Raw genomic sequence first — 19,711 nt, 5'->3', positions numbered from 1 at the left:
ACATAAAAAGTGAAAATTAAAAAAGATTTCTAACAAAAAGAGTCATCTTGGCTCTACATTAAAACATCTTACTATTTGGGTATAGTGGCACATGCCTTTAATCTTAGCATTCGAGAGGCAAAGACATGTAGATTTCTGTGAGTTCAAGGCCAACCAGGTCTACATAGTTCCAGGACAGCCAGAACTGCATAGTGAAATCTCTCTCTCTCTTCCTCTCTCTCTCTCTCTCTCTCTCTCTCTCTCTCTCTCTCTCTCTCTCTCTCTCTCTCTTCTCTCTCTCATATCTCTATATATTTTAATAAAGAAGGATGTTGATGACATAAAATGTCTATTATAGGCTTTTATTTTTATTGATTGAAATCTTCAATTATCAGCAGTGAAATTCTACCAAAATTGGAGCTGTCCTAAGTTCAGTTATAAAGCTACTAATTTTCCCCTCTTCCTAAGCCTATTCAAGCAAATCCACATGTTGTCTTCAAACAGTAATAAAATAATTACAACTTTGTCAAGCAGAAAAAAAAGTCAGGAGAGTTAGTTTCTCAGTAGTGGAAGTATATTAAAAAAATGGTTGTGTGGCAAAATATCAGTTCAATAATTTGCTAAATATTACTTTGATTTTCAGCATTAAGATAAGTAAGAGAATGTCTGTGTCACTAGGGGTGGAAGATGTTCGTCTGGGTTCCAGAGGAAATGGTAAAAATTATTTCCTAAAGAAACTTAATATTGGCTAATTAATCTCATTAAGCTATTAATAATATATCTTACATTTTATATGCCTCTTGAAGAGAATTTTTATTCTACTGATAAATTTCAAGGAAATGTCCAAGGACTACAAGAATGTTATTTGACTTTGAATAAATCATATGTGAAAGGAGTCAGGTGGTAGTGGTGCACACCTTTAATCCCAGCACTCAGGAGACAGAGTCAGGGGGATCTCTGTGAGTTCAAGGCCAGCCTGGTCTACAGAGTTAGTTCTAGTATAACCAGGGCTACACAAAGAAACCCTGTCTCGAAAAACAAAACAAAAAACTGAAAAAGTTAATCTTAACAGTCCTGTCACTACTTTACAATTGTCCTAACTGTAAAGTTTGCTAACATTTTAAAGTCCTTATTTCCACCCTAGCTGGATGACTGCAAGGATGCCTTCATTGCTACCATGCATCTGAGAGCAAGATGACTTGAACTATGACAGCTTGACTCACCTGGAGGCCACTTCTCTTACAATTAATCACTGAAGTCCCCTGAGCCACTGTGACTACGACCAGGAGCCAGTCAGAAAACTAAAACAGAATCATTATTTATGCTACATATATAGAACATTCTGGCAATCTTGTGTCTTTGATGGCTAAGGCAGGAGGATCAGGACTTCAAGGACATTCTCAGCTACACAGTGAGTTCAAGGCCAGCCTGAGCTACATGAGATCCTGTCTCATAAACAGAAAACCAATTTACCCATACTTTGACTTACTCTTCCTCTCTCCATCCCTTTCTCTCTTATGCACACAAATGTGTCTCTTGGTATATACTAAGGGATGAAGCACATTATACTTCATAAGGACTTCAAAATTATCTTCTCCAGGCTAGAGAGATGGCTCAGACATTAAGAGGATTCGCTATTCTTGAAGAAGACCGATGTTCAGTTCCTAGCCAGCTCCCACTGGCTACCTATGACCATCTATAACTCCAGTTCCAGGGACCTGATGCCCTTTTCCAGCCTCCCCAGCAACAGGCATTCATGTGGTACGCATGCATGCATGCAAGAAAAACACTTATAAAATAAAAATATAAAATGATTTTCTTAATAAGATAACCATTATAGATAAAATTATTAATTGCTTATATATGATAGGCCAGCATTACAACCGGCAGAAATAACTGTACTATGTAGGTTCAAAACAAAAGAGAGGACATGAAAAGGGGAGAGGGGAGTCTTGGAAATGCCAGGGGAGAATGGGAGGAGGAGGAGGAGGTGTGAATTCAATCAAGTTATTGTTCCAAATCACGCATTAAACCCCACACACTTATAGTAGGACACTTCAACACCCCGCTCTCACTACTGGACAGGTCCAGCAGACAGAAACTTAACAAAAGAACTAACAGAAGTTAAGACCCAATTGGGTTTAACAGACATCTATAGAACATTCTATCCAAACACAAAAGGATATACCTTCTTCTCAGCACCACATGGAAACTTCTCTAAAATTGAACACATACTTGGCAACAATCAAACCTCAACAGATACAAAAAAATTGGAGCCAGGTGGTGGTGGCACACCCTTTAATCCCAGCACTCAGGAGGCAGAGGCAGGCGGATCTCTGTGAGTTCAAGGCCAGCCGGTCTACCGAGTGAGTTCCAGGACAGGCTCCAAAGCCACAGAAAAAACCCTGTCTTGAAAAACAAAACAACAACAACAAATTGGAATAACCCCTGTATCTTATCGAACCACCATGGCTTAAAATTAGGATTCAACAACAGCACAAATGCAGAAACCCCACAAACATGTAGAAATTGAACAATGCACAATTGCATCACTCCCGGGGTAAAGGAAGAAATAAAGAAATCAAAGACTTCCTAGAATTCAATGAAAATGAAGGCACTACATACCCAAACCTATGGGACACTCTGAAAGCAGTTCTAAGAGGAAGTTCACAGCACTAAGTGCCCACATGAAGACTACATGCCATACTAGAGAATTAACAGTACAGCTGAATGCTCTAGAACAAAAAGAAGAAAACTCACCCAGGAGGAGTAGATGTCAGGAAATAATCAAATTGAGAACTGAAATCAATAAAGTAGAAACAAAGAAAACAATACAAAGAATCAATTAAACAAAGAGTTGATTCTTTGAGAAAATCAACAAGATAGACAAACCTTTATCCAACCTAACCAAAAGACAGAGAGAGAACATGCTAATTAACAAAATCAGAAATGAAAAGGGGGACATAACAACAGACACTGGGGAAATTCAGAGAATCATCAGGTCATATCTTGAAAACCTGTACTACACAAAATTGGTAAATTTAAAGAAAATGGATGATTTTCTGGATAGATATCACTCACCAAAATTAAATCAAGAACAGACAAACAATTTAAAATAGACCTATAACTCCTAAAGAAATAGAAGCAGCCATAAAAAGTCTTCCAACCAAAAAAAAAAAAAAAGCAAAAAAAAGCATAAGGCCAGATGGTTTCAGTGCAGAATTCCATCAGAAATTCAAAAAAGAGCTAATACCAATATTCTTCAAACTGTTCCACACAATAGAAGCAGAAGGATCACTGACAAACTCTTTACCAGGCTAAAATTACCTTAGTACCTAAACCACACAAAGACACAACTAAGATAGGGAACTACAGACCAATCTCTCTCATGAATATTGATGCAAAATACTCAATAAAATACTGGCAAATCAAATCCAAGAACACATCAGAAAAATCATACACCATGATCAAGTAGGGATGCAGGGATGGTTCAACATACGAAAATCCATCAATGTAATCTACCATACAGTGTAATCCACAATATAAACAATCTGAAAAAGAAAAACCACATGATCATCTCACTAGATGTTGAAAAAGCCTTTGACAAAATCCAACACTCCTTCATGATAAAGGTCTCAGAGAAATCAGGGATAACAGGAACATACCTAAACATAATAAAAGCAATATACAGCAAACCAACAGGCAACATCAAACTAAATGGAGAGGAACTCAAAGCGATCCCTCTAAAATTAGGAACAAGACAAGGTTGTCCACCGTCTCCATATCTGTTCAATATTGTACTTGAAGTTCTTGATAGACCAATAAGACAACAAAAGGAGATCAAGGTGATACAAATTGGAAAGGAAGAAATCAAACTTTCACTATTTGCAGATGATATGAGAGTCTACATAAGTGACCAGAAAAAGTCTACCGGAGAACTACAGCTGATAAACACCTTCAGTTTTTAAGTTAATACAAAATTAACTTAAAAAATTAGTAGCTCCACTATATACAGACAATAAAGGAGCCAAGAAAGAAATCAGAGAGACATCACCCTTTACAATAGCCACAAACAACATAAAATATCTTGGGGTAACTCTAACCAAACAGGTAAAAGACCCGTATGACAAGAACTTTGAGTCTTTAAAGAAATAAAGAAGATACGAGAAAACAGAAAGATCTCCCATGTTCTTAGATAGGCAGGATCGACATAGTAAGAATGGCAATCTTACCAAAAGCAATCTACAGATTCAATGCAATTCCTATCAAAATCCCAGCACAATTCTTCACAGACCTTGGAAGGACAATTCTCAACTTTATATGGAAAAACAAAAGACCCAGTATAGCCAAAACAACCCTGTACAATAAAGGAACTTCAGGAGGCATCACCATCCCTGACCTCAAGCTCTATAGTAGAGCTACAATAATGAAAACAGCTTGGTATTGGCACAAAAATAGACAAGTAGACCAACGGAATCGAATTGAAGACCCTGATATTAACCCACACACCTATGAATACCTGATCTTTGACCTAAAACTACACAATGGGGGAAAAAAGCATCTTCAACAAATGGTGCTGGCATAACTTGATGCTGGCATGTAGAAGAATGCAGATAGATCCATGTCTATCATCATGCACAAAACTTAAGTCCAAAAGGATGAAAGACCTCAACATCAATCCAGTCACACTGAAACTCTTAGAAGAGAAAGTGGGAAGTACCCTTGAATGAATTGGTACAGGAGACCACTTCCTGAACACCAGTAGCACAGACACCAAGATTGACATTTAATAAATGAGACCTCCTGAAACTGAGAAGTTTCTGCAAGGCAAAGGACACAGTCAACAAGACAAAATGACAGTCCACAGAATGGGAAAAGATATTCACCAACCCCACATCTGACAGAGGGCTGATCTCCAAAATTTACAAAGAACTCAAGAAGCTAGTTTCCAAAACACCAAATAATCCAATTAAAAAGTGGGGTACAGAACTAAATAGAGAATTCTCAATAGAGGGGTCTAAAATGGCTGATAGACACTTGAGAAAGTGCTCAACATCCTTAGCCATCCGTGAAATGCAAATCAAAACAACTCTGAGATACCATCTCACTCCCATCAGAATGGCTAAAATCAAAAACACTAATGACAGTTTATGCTGGAGAGGATGTGGAGAAAGGGGAACACTCCTCCACTGCTGGTGGGAGTGCCAACTTGTACAGCCACTTTGGAGATCGGTATGGAGATTCCTCAGGAAAATGGGAATCAGTCTACCACAAGACCCAGCAATTCTACTCTTAGGCATATGCCCAAAAGATGCACATTCATACAACAAGGACATCTGCTCAACTATGTTCATAGCAGCATTATTTGTAATCGTCAGAACCTGGAAGCAACCTAGATGCCCCTCAACTGAAGAGTGGATAGAGAAAATGTGGTACATTTACACAATGGAGTACTACTCAGCAGAAAAAAAAATGGAATCTTAAAATTTGCAGGCACATGGATGGCACTAGAAGAAACCATCCTGAGTGAGGTAACCCAGACATAAAAAGACAAACATGGTATGTACTCACTCATATGTGGATTTTAGACATGGAGCAGGGGAGTGCCAGCCTACAATCCCACCACCAGGGTCTGGGAAACAGGGAGGACCCTAAGAGAAATATACATGGTAATCTGTAGTAGGGGAATGGAAGGGTATCCTCCTGGGAAGCGTGGGGAGAGGGAGATGGAGATAGAAGAAAGAGAGGGGGAGAAGAAGAGGGGAATGGAGGACATGGGGGAGCAGGAAGATTGAGTCAGGGTAAGAATAGAGGAGAGCAGAATGAGAGATACCATAATAGAGGGAGCCATTATAGGTTTGAGGAGAATTCTGGCACTAGAGAGATTTCTGGAGATTTACAAGAATGACACCAATTGGCATCGAGGCTACCTTAAATGCCCTCCGCTGATAATGAGATTGATGACTATCTTATATGCCATCCTAGAACCCTCATCCAGTAGCCGATGGAAGCAGAGGCAGACACCCACAGCTAAACACTAAACTGAACTCCTGAAAGTCAGTTGCAAAGAGGAGTGATGAGCCAAGGGGTCAAGACCCGGCTGGAGAAACCCACAGAGGCAGTTGACCTGGACAAGGGGGAACACATGGACCCCAGATTGGTGACTGAGAGGCCAGCATGGGACTGATCTAGACCCCCTGAACCTGGGTGTCAGTGAGGAGGCCTCAGCAATCTATGGGACCTCAGATAGTAGAACAGCAGTTATCCCTGGCATACAAATGGACTTTGGGAGCCCATTCCACTTGGAGAATTGCTCTCTCAGACTGCCCTGCCCAGGATGATATGACAAACTTTGAAAATCCCCCCATCCTTGGGGAGCAGAGCGGGGATGGGATGGGAGGTTGGGGGATTAGTGGGGAGGAGGGGAGGGAGAGGGAGCTGGGAGTAACATGTAAAAAGTTAAAAGATACATTGTTCACAGATATGAAATAGTCACATAATAAAAGATATTCTGTAATAATTCTAAAGTTAAAACTATTTTTTTTTCTAAGATTGGTACTATGGATCTCCAAAAGTTAATTTTAAAAAGCAAACACTCTTCCATTAAGGTTAATAATCTGAGAGTCTATGTTACAAACTGAAGAAAAAATGAATTTCTTTATATCTTTCTACACATGAAAACAATGTAACAAGGGGTAAAATCCATAGGATTTTCTCCAAGATCCTAAAATAGAAGTTGGAAATGTTAGCATGTATCCTTCTGGGTTCTTGTGTTGGTTGGCCAGCCAGGGATAAGCCTAGGGCTTCACATGACAGGCACTCGAGCATTCTACCGCTGAGCTCTAGCCCTAGACCTAGGACACTACATTATTATGAGTAAGAAAGTATTAAGAATAACATCATCAGATCAAAGATTAAGTTTCAGGCTTTATAAATCTAACAAGTTTGTTACAAGAAGCTATCGCCTTACCTTTAATAATTCAAAGTAATGCCAACAGTGATACACTGGCACCAGCATAAGACGTGGAAGGACGTACCGAACGGCCTCCTTAAAGCCTTCAGCAATGGACTGCAAAGTAAAAGATACAGCAATATCTGAGAGCAGGGACGCAGCAGCTCTGCCTTAGGAGACAGCTTTTAAAATGCAAGATACAGATGTATCAAGTTGATGATAGTAAGTACATCCTAGTGAAATTGAAGTGCTAGAAATCAAGTTTTCTCCTCCCTACTCCCTGCCTATTATTGATAAATACACACATTTCTGCATCTGCTAGAAGGCAAAGTAACTTTGATAGTGTTGTTTATAGATTTTCTTTAAACATCTGGGTTTCCACATATCATAAACAAAAAAAGTAAAGCTATTTAAACTCCTTTTATTTTTCTTTCCTTTCAAGACAAAGTTTCACAGTGTAGCCCTGGCTGTCCTGGGACTCCCAGGCTTGCCTCAAACTCACAGAGATCTGCCTGCCTCTGCATCCCAAGTGCTGGGATTAAAGGTGTGGGCCACCATCTCCTGGCAATTTATATTCTTTGTATTCTCTAAGATGGGCTAGTCAAGGTGGCATGCATTTACAATTCCACCTGTTGGGAGGCCAAGGAAGGATGGTTACACATTACAGGTCATTCTGGGCTACAGAGCTAGAACCTATCTTAAAAAAGAAACAATGGCAACCCATAAGTAAGAGGAAATTACAAATTCAAATAGTTACAAAGAATGCTTTTAAGGATATTGTATACTATAAATGTTTCTAAAAAATTCCCCAGTAAATACACAAATTTCAGATTTAGCTTATTTATGAAAAATGTTTGGTATATACATCAACTGACAAAGCTAATTCTGCTTACAAAATGAACAGCTGTGCCAGCCTGGACTGTCAGGCAGCCTGAGAGTAAGTTCTTCTAGTATTTGCTGGATGGTCTGGGTGCCCCTGCTCTCCAAAGCTTCTGTTGAAATCTAACTCCCATGGAATAGTTTTACAATTAGGATAAGAGGACACACTCTCAAGATGGGGCTGATAACCTGCTCAGGACCTAAGTGGGTATGTGAGCACTTCCACCATCTTTCATGTGGAAACGATCAAACCCAAGGCCTGCACCTGATATAACTTTTCTGCCACTGAGCTACATGCCCAGCCTATGAGATCATTTTCTTAAATTATACTTTATTTCTCAGTTGCTTTTGTCTTCTGCTGTTTTAAAGAAAAGATCACAAACTTGTAGCAATCCTCCTGCCTCAATCTCCTGTGTGCTGAAAATACAGGCATTTCAATCACCAAACCTGACTCTTCACTATACAGTTTCTAAACATGGTTTTGTCTTCTTTTTAATGATGCAGTACTTCACTGAATGATATTTTAAAGTTAATATAGTACAAATGAGTTTGGCCTTAAAAATGATCTTATCTATTTCATGGATAGTTAGAGCAATAGCTTACAAAATCAGATCCTAGGGACTAAGAAGTAAAATGTTTGCTTAGTCTGCACAAGGCACTGGGTTTGAGCCAAGTACCCCTTCTCTACCCCCCCCCCCCGATTCTACAGATTCTAATCTCACAGAAAAGAATTCCTGGTGCTTATTGGCTCTTTGTTTTGTTTTGGCCTAGGAACTGAAACCAAGGCTGTTCCTGTCATGTTAGATGAGTGCTCTATCTATCACCATGCTACGAACACAACTCAACTTCCTAATAAAATAAAACCGAACCCAAAACTATGTTCTTAGTGTGTTTAATTATTATACCAGGTTCTTAGATGAGGACTAACCAATTAATGTTATTCAGTTTATGGTTTATATGAATACCACTAATTTTCTGAAAAGAATCCTACTTTGAAGTAAACTTTTTTTGTGAATTAAATGAAATTTTCATTTTATATTGACAGATTTCTGAGAGTAGTACACTAGAAGTTACTGAAAGGAATTCACATTACAGATGGCAAGGAGAAGACAGTTCATTCAGTTTTAAATGTTAGATTTGAGGGCTGGAGAGACTGAGGTCCTGAGTTCAATTTCCGACAACCATATGGTGGCTCACAACCCCCTTGAATGAGATCTGGTGCCCTCTGCTGGCCTGCAGGCAGCAATAAAAAAAAAAAGAAGTTAGATTTGAGCCAGGTGTGGTTGTGTATACCTGTACCCCTGGCTACTCAGGAGTTCAAGACAGAAAGATCACAAATTTGAGATCATCCTGTGTTGTGCAATGTAGTAATTTCCTATCTCAGGCATAGAAATGAAGCTGAGTGGTGGTGGCACACACCTTTAATTCCAGCACTGAGGAGGCAGAGGCAAGCGGATATCTGTGAATTCGAAGCCAGTCTGGTCTACAAAGCTACACAGAGAAACCCTGTCTGGAAAAATTTAAAAAAAAACACAAAAAAGAGAAACAAAACAAAAAACATAGAAATGAAAAAAAGACTATGGATGAAGCTTAGTAGTAGAGTATTTACCTAGCAAACAGTCCTGAGTTCAATTTCTAGGAACGTGCACATGTGTATAGACAGGCAGGCAGGCAGGCAGGCAGACAGACAGACAGGCAGGCAGGCAGGCAGGCAGGCAGGCAAACAGGCAGACAGACAGACAGACAGACAGACAGACAGACAGACAGACAGACAGACACACACACACACACACACACACACACACACACACACACACGAGGTTTATGGCCTAGAAACAGACCTAGGAAATAACAAGCACACACATGAGGGAGAAGTCACCAAGGAGAGCACAGGACCACTGAAGCAGGAGCTGGTAACAGAACTTGGACAAGAATAACATAACGAAGACTAAGAAACCAAAGGCAACAAGGACTAGGAGACAAATATTCATACACTTTTTATAAGGTAATTATCTCCTTAGAAAAAAGGTACTTTTTAGTCAGGTGGTTGTAGCCCACACCTTTAATCCGTGTGTGTGTGTGTGTGTGTGTGTGTGTGTGTGTGTGTGTCTCTGTGTCTGTGTGTGTTTGCGTGCCCATGGAGTCCAGAAGAGGGCTGTCAGATCCCCTGGAGCTGCAGTTACAGGAAGTTCTGAGCCACCCAGTGCGGTGGGGAGAACTGAACTCTGGTCCTCTGCAGGAAAAGCAAGTACTCTTGAGGCTGAGCCATCTCTAACTTCCTTTAAACTGTATGGCTGATGAAGAAATAAGTATAGCTACATATCAAATTATTCTATTGACTTCTCCAAATCTTTCTCTTACAGATACTAAGATAGCTTACCAGATTCCTCTGTATACCCCTGATCTAAACTTTCAGAATCCACGGTCTCTAAGCACGTAGAATGCACATTAAAACAGACTGAAAGAACTCAAGACAGGGGCTGCTTTTCGCGGAAGCACCAGGAATTGAGTAGACTGCCAGCACTCATGTGGAGACAGCTGGAGAGAGTGGCCTGTGTCTACAGCCTCAGTGCTGGGCACAGGTGAGAGGCAGATCCCTAGACTTGCTGGACAGCCAACACAACCTACTTGGTATATGCCAGGTCAGTGGGAGATTGTCTCAAATAAGAAGGTGGACAGAACCTAAGGACAATAACTGAAGTTGTGTTTTAGTGCCCCCCCCACACATATACAACTGATTGGAAGGACTAGCGAGTTTTTTCCATAATTTCATGGTAAAGCAATAACAACACTGAATTCAAGTTTACCTGAAAATGTAGAGCCACTGCAGGTCTGGCCATCAACTTACTAAAGTGGTCATTAAACTCTGGGGAAAGAATGTCCTGTGATAATGTTTCATAGGGATCAAATGCTTGCTCCTATTTTAAAAAATAATGTTATGTGTTAAGGTTATTGAAAATATATATTTATACGAGTTTGGTACATATTATTTAACAACAATATTTTGTTCATGTTTCCAGCTAGGTCTTACCATCTTTGATTCTCTAATTTTTAGGGAAAATAATAGTTATGGTTACAAGGGATACACATTTTAAAAAACATAATGGTCCTTAAACAGTAGATATACAGTAACAAGCCTTAAAACTAAATGGCTGGTTTTATGGTATCCAACTACTAAAATGTATACTTTGTTCCTAGAAAATTTAAAGTAAAAGAAAGTGATAAATACAAGGTTACCTTGGTTGAAACGAATTTACTAAATGATACTCTTAAAGAAATCAAAATCAATACCTTTGTTTTACCTACTCTAGAGTTCAGCTAGGTAGATACTGAAAAAGCAGAACTGTCCACTGCTAGGAAGGTTAAAATAGTACAGCCCATGGAAAGCAACTTGTCAGTTCTTCAAAAAAATATTTACCACATAATACAGTATTCTCATAGTTAAGTATACCCCAAGTAACTGAAAACATCACATATTGAGCAGTATTCTCCAATGTCCATCAGCAAATAGTGAGCAAAATGAACATGATACAGCTGTTCATTCCTCATCAGAAATGCTTGTTATAAGATATAGTGTTCATATATATGTTTTTAATTATGAATGCTTTTACAAAAGGTATATCATTTTATAATCACTTTAAAGAACAAAATGAGATTTTTACTTTGAAAAAATGCAGTTCTTTAGGTTTTTGAAAATGAAGTCTATGAACCCATAAAAGTTAAAGAATGATTATCAACAAATTATCCCCTTCATCTTAAGTGTACTTAGTGTTAAAGTATTCCTACATTATTCCTTTAGAATAAGCTTTCACAATAAATGTTATCATTAGTACACTATAAAGAAAGTTACATTAGCTGGACATCTTACACCATAGCCACCTGAGAGGCAGGGGGCATCAGGTGGGAACTTCACAGCTACAAACACAAAATGCAACTAAAGTTTTAAGCAGCATAACTGAATCTTGTGTATTTTTTATAGTAGTCAGCAGGGCTTTCTAAATTATATATGTGTGTACACACATACATGCACATATCATTAAATTTCTTGATATATGTTTTAGGACTTTAATGACAGTGTGAAAAGATTTTATATACTCACCTCTGCTAAATCTTCAAAACAGCTACCAGCTAATGGATGAGGACTACTTTCATCTGTCATTTCTACTGTGTCTTCAATTAACCCTAAAAGTTTCACAGTCAATTCATGTATATCTGAAATGTTACTGAAAATCATTTCAATTTCCTGAAAAATAAAAGGTTAAGGCATATAAGGTTGGGAACCATGCTCGCACATTACTATACGAAACGGAAGTGGATTGAGGAGACTGCTGGCTCGGCAAAGCGTATGCAGACCTGAGTTCAGGTCCCAGCACCCCCATGGCAGTCAGGTGTGCTGGTGTGCATTTGTGACCCTGGGGTGGAGGGGCAGTCAGGTGGATCCCTGTCACTCACTGGCAGGCCAGCTAGCCCAGAATAAATGAGCTCCAGGTTCACTGAGGGAGCCTGTCTCAAGGGGTGGTAAGAAGGCTCAGCTGGTGGTTGCCACTGGACATAACTATTTGAGATCCATTCCCAGGACACACGGGTAAAGGAAAGAACCTATCTCCACAGGTTGTCCTCTGATCTCCATACGTACGTATGTACGTACGTACGTACGTACGTACGTACACACACACACACACACACACACACAGGATAAATGTCAAAGATGTATTTTCACCTAGTTTAAATGAAAGTATATTCTAAGACAGTAAAAATCAATCATGACTACAAAGAAACTTTTAAGAATCTCTTGGGTCACGCCGGGCGTTGGTGGCGCACGCCTTTAATCCCAGCACTCGGGAGGCAGAGGCAGGCAGATCACTGTGAGTTCGAGACCAGCCTGGTCTACCCAGCGAGTTCTAGGACAGCCTCCAAAGCCACAGGGAAACCCTGTCTCGAAAAACCAAAAAAAAAAAAAAAAAAAAAAGAATCTCTTGGGTCAGAGACAGTAAATATACTAGAAAATATAAATTCCAGATAGCCTGAAGTTATAATCCTCAAATCTTATAGACATCTCTCTAAACATTATAAGCACTTCTTTATAAAAATAAATGCATTTGTGTGTTTTAAAATGGGCTAAGACAATGAAGGAATGCTGTCTTGAAGAGTAAGGCTATGACAACAGTTAGGATCAAAATGAAATGACCCTAATCAAGATACAATTTGATTGTTCAATTTATTGTTCATGTGCTAAAGTTTAAAAGGAACTAAAGATGTCGTCAAACAGCCATGCTTGAATTACTACTGTATTTAGATTAAGTCATGAGCACTGTAGACTGAGACAGACCATATGACTTATTATCCAGGGTACAGTTAACTATTATCCTGCTATCTTGCGATGGAAATATAATAGGCTATGAACATGATCAACCTGCACATGGAATCCTGACTCTACCACTTGTGTAACATATGTGAATGTTTGGCTTTTGTCCTGGTTCTTTGGATAGAGCTCCTGAAACATTGGGAATTTCCTGCGTGTTTCTGATTATGCCTGAGTTCATGCTAACAAGGTCCCTAAAGGTTAAAGGGATGGAGTTCTCCCTCTGCCCATTGACTTCTGGAGCAGGGCAGGAAAATGGAGGCCAAGTCCTACAAAGATCTAGGACAAGGTTGATGAGCTTCTGAGTTGTAGACACTATGTAACCTAGGCAGATCTGCAACTCCCCATCCTCCTGCCTCTGTATTCTGAATCCTGGGCCTATAGCTATGAAGTTCACATTCTGAGAGACTGACTTTGAATGCTACAGAGAGAAAAGAGGCCAAGGCACTCTTACCAGTCCTTTACCCATCCTGTGCTGTCTGCAAACAGACCACTGCTTTTGATGTTTACTTCGGATTCTTATAAAATGTTATCTTTAAACTTCTGCTCCTGGGGTTGGATAGACAGCTCAGTGATTAAGAGCACCAGCTGCTCTTCTGGAGGACCAGGTTCATTCCCAGCACTCACACAGCAGCTCACAAGCACCTGTCTCCAGTTCCGGGGATCCAAAGTCCCCCTTCTCTCTTCCACAGGCACCAGGGACACGTGCAGTGAACAGACACATGCGGGCACAACATTCACACACAAAATTAATCATCTTTAAAGTTAAGTAAATAAACAAAACTCCCACTGTTAGGTGAGCCTGATGGAACACACCTGTAATCCCAGCACTTCTGAAGAAGAGGCAGGTGTTTCTATGAGTTCAAAGTCAGCCTGAACTACATAGTAAGTTCTAGGCTAGCCAAAGCTATACAGTGAGAACCTGTCTCAAAAACAAAACAAAGCAAAACTACAAAATTTAAAAATGCTCAGTGCTGAAGCTGGCAGCCTTCAAGCACCCACCAGGAGGAAGGAGGCTATATCTTTCCGGACATCTTCTTCACCATTCCAAGTGAGTGACTCAATCTTATTACATCTGACTAGACCTGTTGCTATGCAGCAGAAATGTCATCATTCCACTGAAAAGCCCTTTCCTTGAGTCTCTATTGTCACTGCACTTACACCGAGAAAACAATTCTGATGGTTTTAAAACTCAGAGATATGTAACAAGAACACTTACACATTAGAGAGGTAAATAATGAACGAATGATTAATTTCAACCTGCTATTTGCTTGAGGGATATGCAGAGTTTCAAGCACCCGAAGTACTTACAGAAGGCTTGAACAACTTTCTGTCAGAAAGAAAGGCTTCCCGGAATACTTTGATGATCATATTCAGTTCCCGCAGATACTGTCTTTCTTCTGCAATTTCAGTTCTAACAAGGTCATAATAGTTAAGCTCACCGGAAGAACTTGGTTCATCTTCACAGAGAGAAACCAAACCTATGTCGTCATCCTGATCAAACATGTCCATCAGAACCTGGAAAGCACAAATCAGGAAAGCAGTTTATTTTTCTCCCTTGTATAAAATTGTCCCAAAGTATTGCAATTAAGACGTTATTAAGCAGTACGAACTGTACACTGCACGCACAAATTTAGATTAGGAAATTTAGGGGAAAGTCAAATGAGATGATGTTAAACTGGATATAGAAAAATTAATAATTCTGGAAAGCACATGTAAGTGCGAATGTGCATATGACTTATACATACCCACACATACACATAGTTGTATACAAGAGCAAAAAGAGTGTGCTTTTAGGGAAAAAAATCACAGTTCTGCTACCTAGACAACTGTGATTATAGATAAGTATTCTTATGAAAGCCTATTTTTATTTAAAACATGACTAACGGAAGGATTGATGATATCTGGCAAATAACTGGTACCAGGCATCCCTACTGTGATGCAAAGAGGGCAGTATGCAGCTGGGCAGAACTGAAGGAAAAACCAAAACGTCGTCATAAAGGCAGGTGTCTATGATCGTGTGAAGCTTCTAAAGCACAGTGCTCTCGTTCAACTTTGCATCGGAAAGGTTTTTTATGAAAATTACTTCTGTACTAAACAAACATTTTCTTGTCATTATTACTTTATTTATGTGTATTTGTATATGTGTGTGCACGGTGTGCAAGTGTCAGCCAACAGGCAAGAACTATTCATAAGCTAAATGCAATGGGAGAGAATAAGGTGACTATATATTTTAATACTATTTTTTAAATTAGATCTAGTTAATTATATATTCAAAACTGTTAAAAGTTCAGGAAACTGGGCATCTGTGGTGCATGCCCTTAAAAATCCTAGCACTAGGAGGCAGAGGCAGGCAGATTTCTGAGTTTGAGACCAGCTTGGTCTACAGAGTAAGTTCCAGGACAGCCAGAGCTGCTTGCAACCACCCATAACACCAGTTCCAGAGGATGTGATGCCCCCTGGTTTCTATGGTACCTGTACACATATGTTGCACACAAACTGCTGTAGATACACACATATAGACATAAATAAAATTTTAAAAAAGAGTTCAGGAAAGATGGGGTGGGGAGGGGGACACACTGGGGATACCTGAAGGAATGGGAGGGAGGAGTCAGGATTCCTGTGGGGCATTGGAGGTGTAAATGATCAAGGTTCATTCCAGTTCTAGGGACTCTCAAGCTTCCTTTTGACCTCCTTGGGCCCCAAGCACATACATACAAGCAGGTAAAACACTCACACACACATAAATAAGTAAGTTAAGTGCGTTCTACAGTTTTAAAGGGGAAAGGAGCTAGCAAGATGGCTCAGCAGGGTGATGGCTGCCAAGCCTGGCAACCTGAGTTAACCCCTAACTTATCACAGTAGAAGAGAGGCAGCTCCTGCAAGCTGGTCTCTGACCTCTGTGTGAATTACACACACACACACACACACACACACACACACACACACACACACACACACACACACACACACACAATTTCATTTCTTTAAGAGTCAGGGGGAAAAAAGAAAGGTATACCTCTTAAAACAAAGCCCTGTCAGATAGAAGGCAATTATGATAGATAGTAAGAGGTAATATTCATTCATTCAGCAAAACATCTATTAGTTACCAAAAACAGCACCAACTCTTGGTCAATTACAGTAGTGAATAAAGAACCCTGCCTTCCTAGTCTTGATCAATGTAACTCCACAGCTTTTAAAAACTGGTCAGTTTTCCCTGTTTACCTCCATTCTGTTATTGCTGATGGCTTTGGCTTAGTTTTTTGTTTGGTTTTGTTGTGCTTTGCTTTTTGAGACCTTGTCTCAGTATCTAGTCCTGGCTGTCCTGGAACTCACTATGTAGACCACGCTGGCCTCTGCCTGCCTCCAAGTGCTGGAACCAAAGGAGTGTGCCACTATATCTGGCATTTGCTTTTGCTTTTAGACAAGGACTTACACTGTAGTTTAGGCTAACCTGGAACTCACTATGAAGCCAAGACTGGCCTTGAAATTGTAACCATATCCTGCCTTAGTTTCCTAAGTATTGAGATTACAGGTAGAAGCCACTACGGTCAGCCACCTCTATGCTTTAAACTAAACAGTCATCATCTCTTACAATGACACACAAGTCTCACAATTTAATGTGTCAACCAAAGTCTTTTCCAATCTCATTTTCAAAAATTATATTCCTAAAAATAAACTTATTTCATATAAAGATGATATTGGACTTACTGTCTTCTGCATAAGAGCTTAATTTCTTTAGAATAAAGCCAGATGACAATTTAACCACAATGTGCTCTCCTAACCTCATAATCCTTCTCGTCATTCCTGGTTCTGTGAAGCCAATATCTGGTCACTAAATAACACGACTTCCATATCCCATCCACTTTAGAGTCTGAGGAAGCCAATATTGTGCCATGTTCAGATGAAATATTGTAAACAAATAAACAGAATAATGGAATGTGCAACAAAAACATACAGAAAAGCACTGGGCAGTGGTGGTGCACACCTGCACTTTGGAGGCAGAGGCAGGTGGATCTCAGTGAGTTCCAGGCCAGCCTGGTCTACAGAGTGAGTTCCAGGACAGCCAAGACTGTTGCACAGAGAAATCCTGTCTCAAAAAAATATACACACACACACACATGTGCACACACGAACGCGCACGCGCGCGTGCACGCGCGCACACACACACACACACACACGCACTGGTAGAAGAGAGTACTGGACCCCACACCATCCTCTCTCTGTGTCCTGGTCATGGTAAAGTGAGCAGCTCACTTGTGTATGTCCTCCGATTACAAGTTCAAAGAAGCAGGTACAAGCAAGCCTTGACTATAAGACCACATCAGCCCTCTCAAAGACAGTATTTGATAACATTAACAGAAAACTGAAAGACTATGAAAGCATAATACCAAAACTCCTAAGTAAAAATGCATGTATAGCATAGTGATATATAAGAAACAAAAACTAGAGCTAGCTAGAAGGTATATACATCTAAAATAAAAGTTTACTGTTCAATGTCAGTTATTTTCTTTTTGAACGAAGACCGGAATCTAGATTTTCATGAGTTTTTTTTTAGATTTGTAAAATGTGTTACTGCCTTCAACTTACCATCATGCCAACAATATTTTGTATCACTCCTCAAATCCTGTTGACTCTTAACTCAGAAATCCTTCTTAATCTGGTCAGTTCCCTGTATTCCTGTCTAGACTGTCTTTCTCACATATTCAATCCCTGTTGTGGAATATTACTTCAACTATGTAAATGATATGTTACGTTTGATTAATAACATAAAGATGTGTTGCTTTGTCTGCCTAAGGCACCTGATTGGTTCAATGAAAAGCTGAATGACCAATAGCAAGGCAGAGGAGGAATACACAGGGCTGGCAGACAGAGAGAATGAGTAGAAGGAGTAGAAGGAGCAATCTGGGCTTGCCGAAAAAGAGAGGATGGGGGGGAGGGAGATGCCCAGGGCCAGGCAGGTAGACATGGAAACAGTGGGAAAAATAGGACATACAGAATCAAAGAAAGGTAAAAGGCCCAAGGCAAAACATAGATGAAGACAAGCAGGCTAAATTACGCTATAAGAGCTAGCTGGAAACAAGCATGAGCTAAGGCTGAGCATTCATAACTAATAAGAAGCTCTGTGTCATGATTTGAAGGCTTGTGGTCTAAGAAAGCCTGTTACAAACCCCACCCATCTTTCCATCACTTAGTGCAAATGAAAACTTCACACCGCTTTTCAGGTTCTCTCTGACTCCCCACTGCCTACTAGCAATCTTCTCTCTTCCCACAGAATTGCCCAATGTATACTGAAATTTCTGTTCATGTTTTCTTTAACTAGACAGTAACTGTCTAAGGATTTAAAAACATGCACAAAAAAGCATTTGCTTAAAGGGCTTGTATAAGCATAAATGGTTATAAGCTACGAGTGTGAATGCATGCTAAAGCCCCAAATGACTGAAGGAATAGCACAATACAAAGCATTCTGGGAGTCATGTTCAAAACAAGCTAAACAAGCAGAGCCAAGCTGAGTGTGATGACAATGTTACAAACTCAACTACTCAGAAGGCTGAGGCAGGGGACTGCAAACTTGAGGTTAACTTGGGAATTTCAAAGACTTTGTACCAAAATAAAGTAAAAAGGGCTCGGGCTATGACCCAATGCTACAGAGCTTGCTTAGTGTGTGCTGGCTCAATTCCTAGTGTTGCCAATAAACAAACAATAAATAGATAAATAATAGACAGACAGACAGACAGACAGGTATGTTTTGAACAGACAGAATATTACCATGCAAGAAAAAGATAGCCAGGAGAAGAGGGGGTAGGGAGAACTGGAACTGGAATGTAAAAAAGTAAATTAATAAAAAAGTTAAGACAAAAAATAAGACACCCTGTTCCTATCACAAGGACTGACAAATGAAGCTTCTTAGAGAAACACTCTGCCCTCCTTCTCCCCATCTTACACAGCAATCTCCTCCAGCATATATTCTACTCTGGCAGTCTAAATACTGCCTTCCTCAGTAGTGACAGATAGGATCAAAGCTAAGTTCTACTGTCTTCACTGTGATGTGACTGTTCTCAGTAATCTGTGATTTGTCAGAGCACTTTGCAACAGTCAAATACTGCTTTTATTTGTAAATGTAAAAAAAAAGTTTTCATGGTTTTTGTCTAGAAATTAAGCATCTCAAGAAATCAGTTTCTCAGACAGTTATTAAACAAATGATTCATGAACTCTTGAAACAAGTTTAGATTTACAAAGATCATACCATGTCAAACAAGCTCATCAGCCCGTTCACATAACTAGAATCACAAATACAGTCATCTGCATTTTTAGCTAAGCACATGACGGTCTCTTGTGACAAACAGGAGACTGTGAAAAGGAAGTCTGAAGCAAGGATCAGCAAACTACAGTACACATGCCAAATCCTGCCCACTGCCTATTTTCATGAAGTTTTACTGGAACACAGCACATGCCCATTTGTTTAAGGATATTTGTGTGTGCTGCCAGGGTGAAAATGAGTAGTTGTAAAAAGAGACGACAATAGTTATTATCTAGCT

General features: G+C 39.7%; 1 protein-coding gene across 1 annotated transcript in view; it reads right to left on the bottom strand.

Moving 5' to 3' along the window:
* The window catches only part of Sos2 (SOS Ras/Rho guanine nucleotide exchange factor 2), a 104,930-nt gene that overhangs the window by 44,469 nt on the left and 40,750 nt on the right, over positions 1 to 19,711 (bottom strand). The window contains 4 exon segments of the mRNA XM_040742999.1: positions 6,950 to 7,048; positions 10,618 to 10,728; positions 11,910 to 12,053; positions 14,484 to 14,690. Of these exon segments, the coding sequence (XP_040598933.1) occupies positions 6,950 to 7,048; positions 10,618 to 10,728; positions 11,910 to 12,053; positions 14,484 to 14,690 (561 nt within the window).

The sequence above is a fragment of the Mesocricetus auratus genome, unplaced genomic scaffold (assembly GCF_017639785.1).
Source record: "Mesocricetus auratus isolate SY011 unplaced genomic scaffold, BCM_Maur_2.0 Super-Scaffold_15014, whole genome shotgun sequence".
Lineage (NCBI taxonomy): Eukaryota > Metazoa > Chordata > Mammalia > Rodentia > Cricetidae > Mesocricetus > Mesocricetus auratus.
Note: the sequence above shows the minus strand (reverse complement) of the source record. Positions and strands in the feature narration are given on the sequence as shown.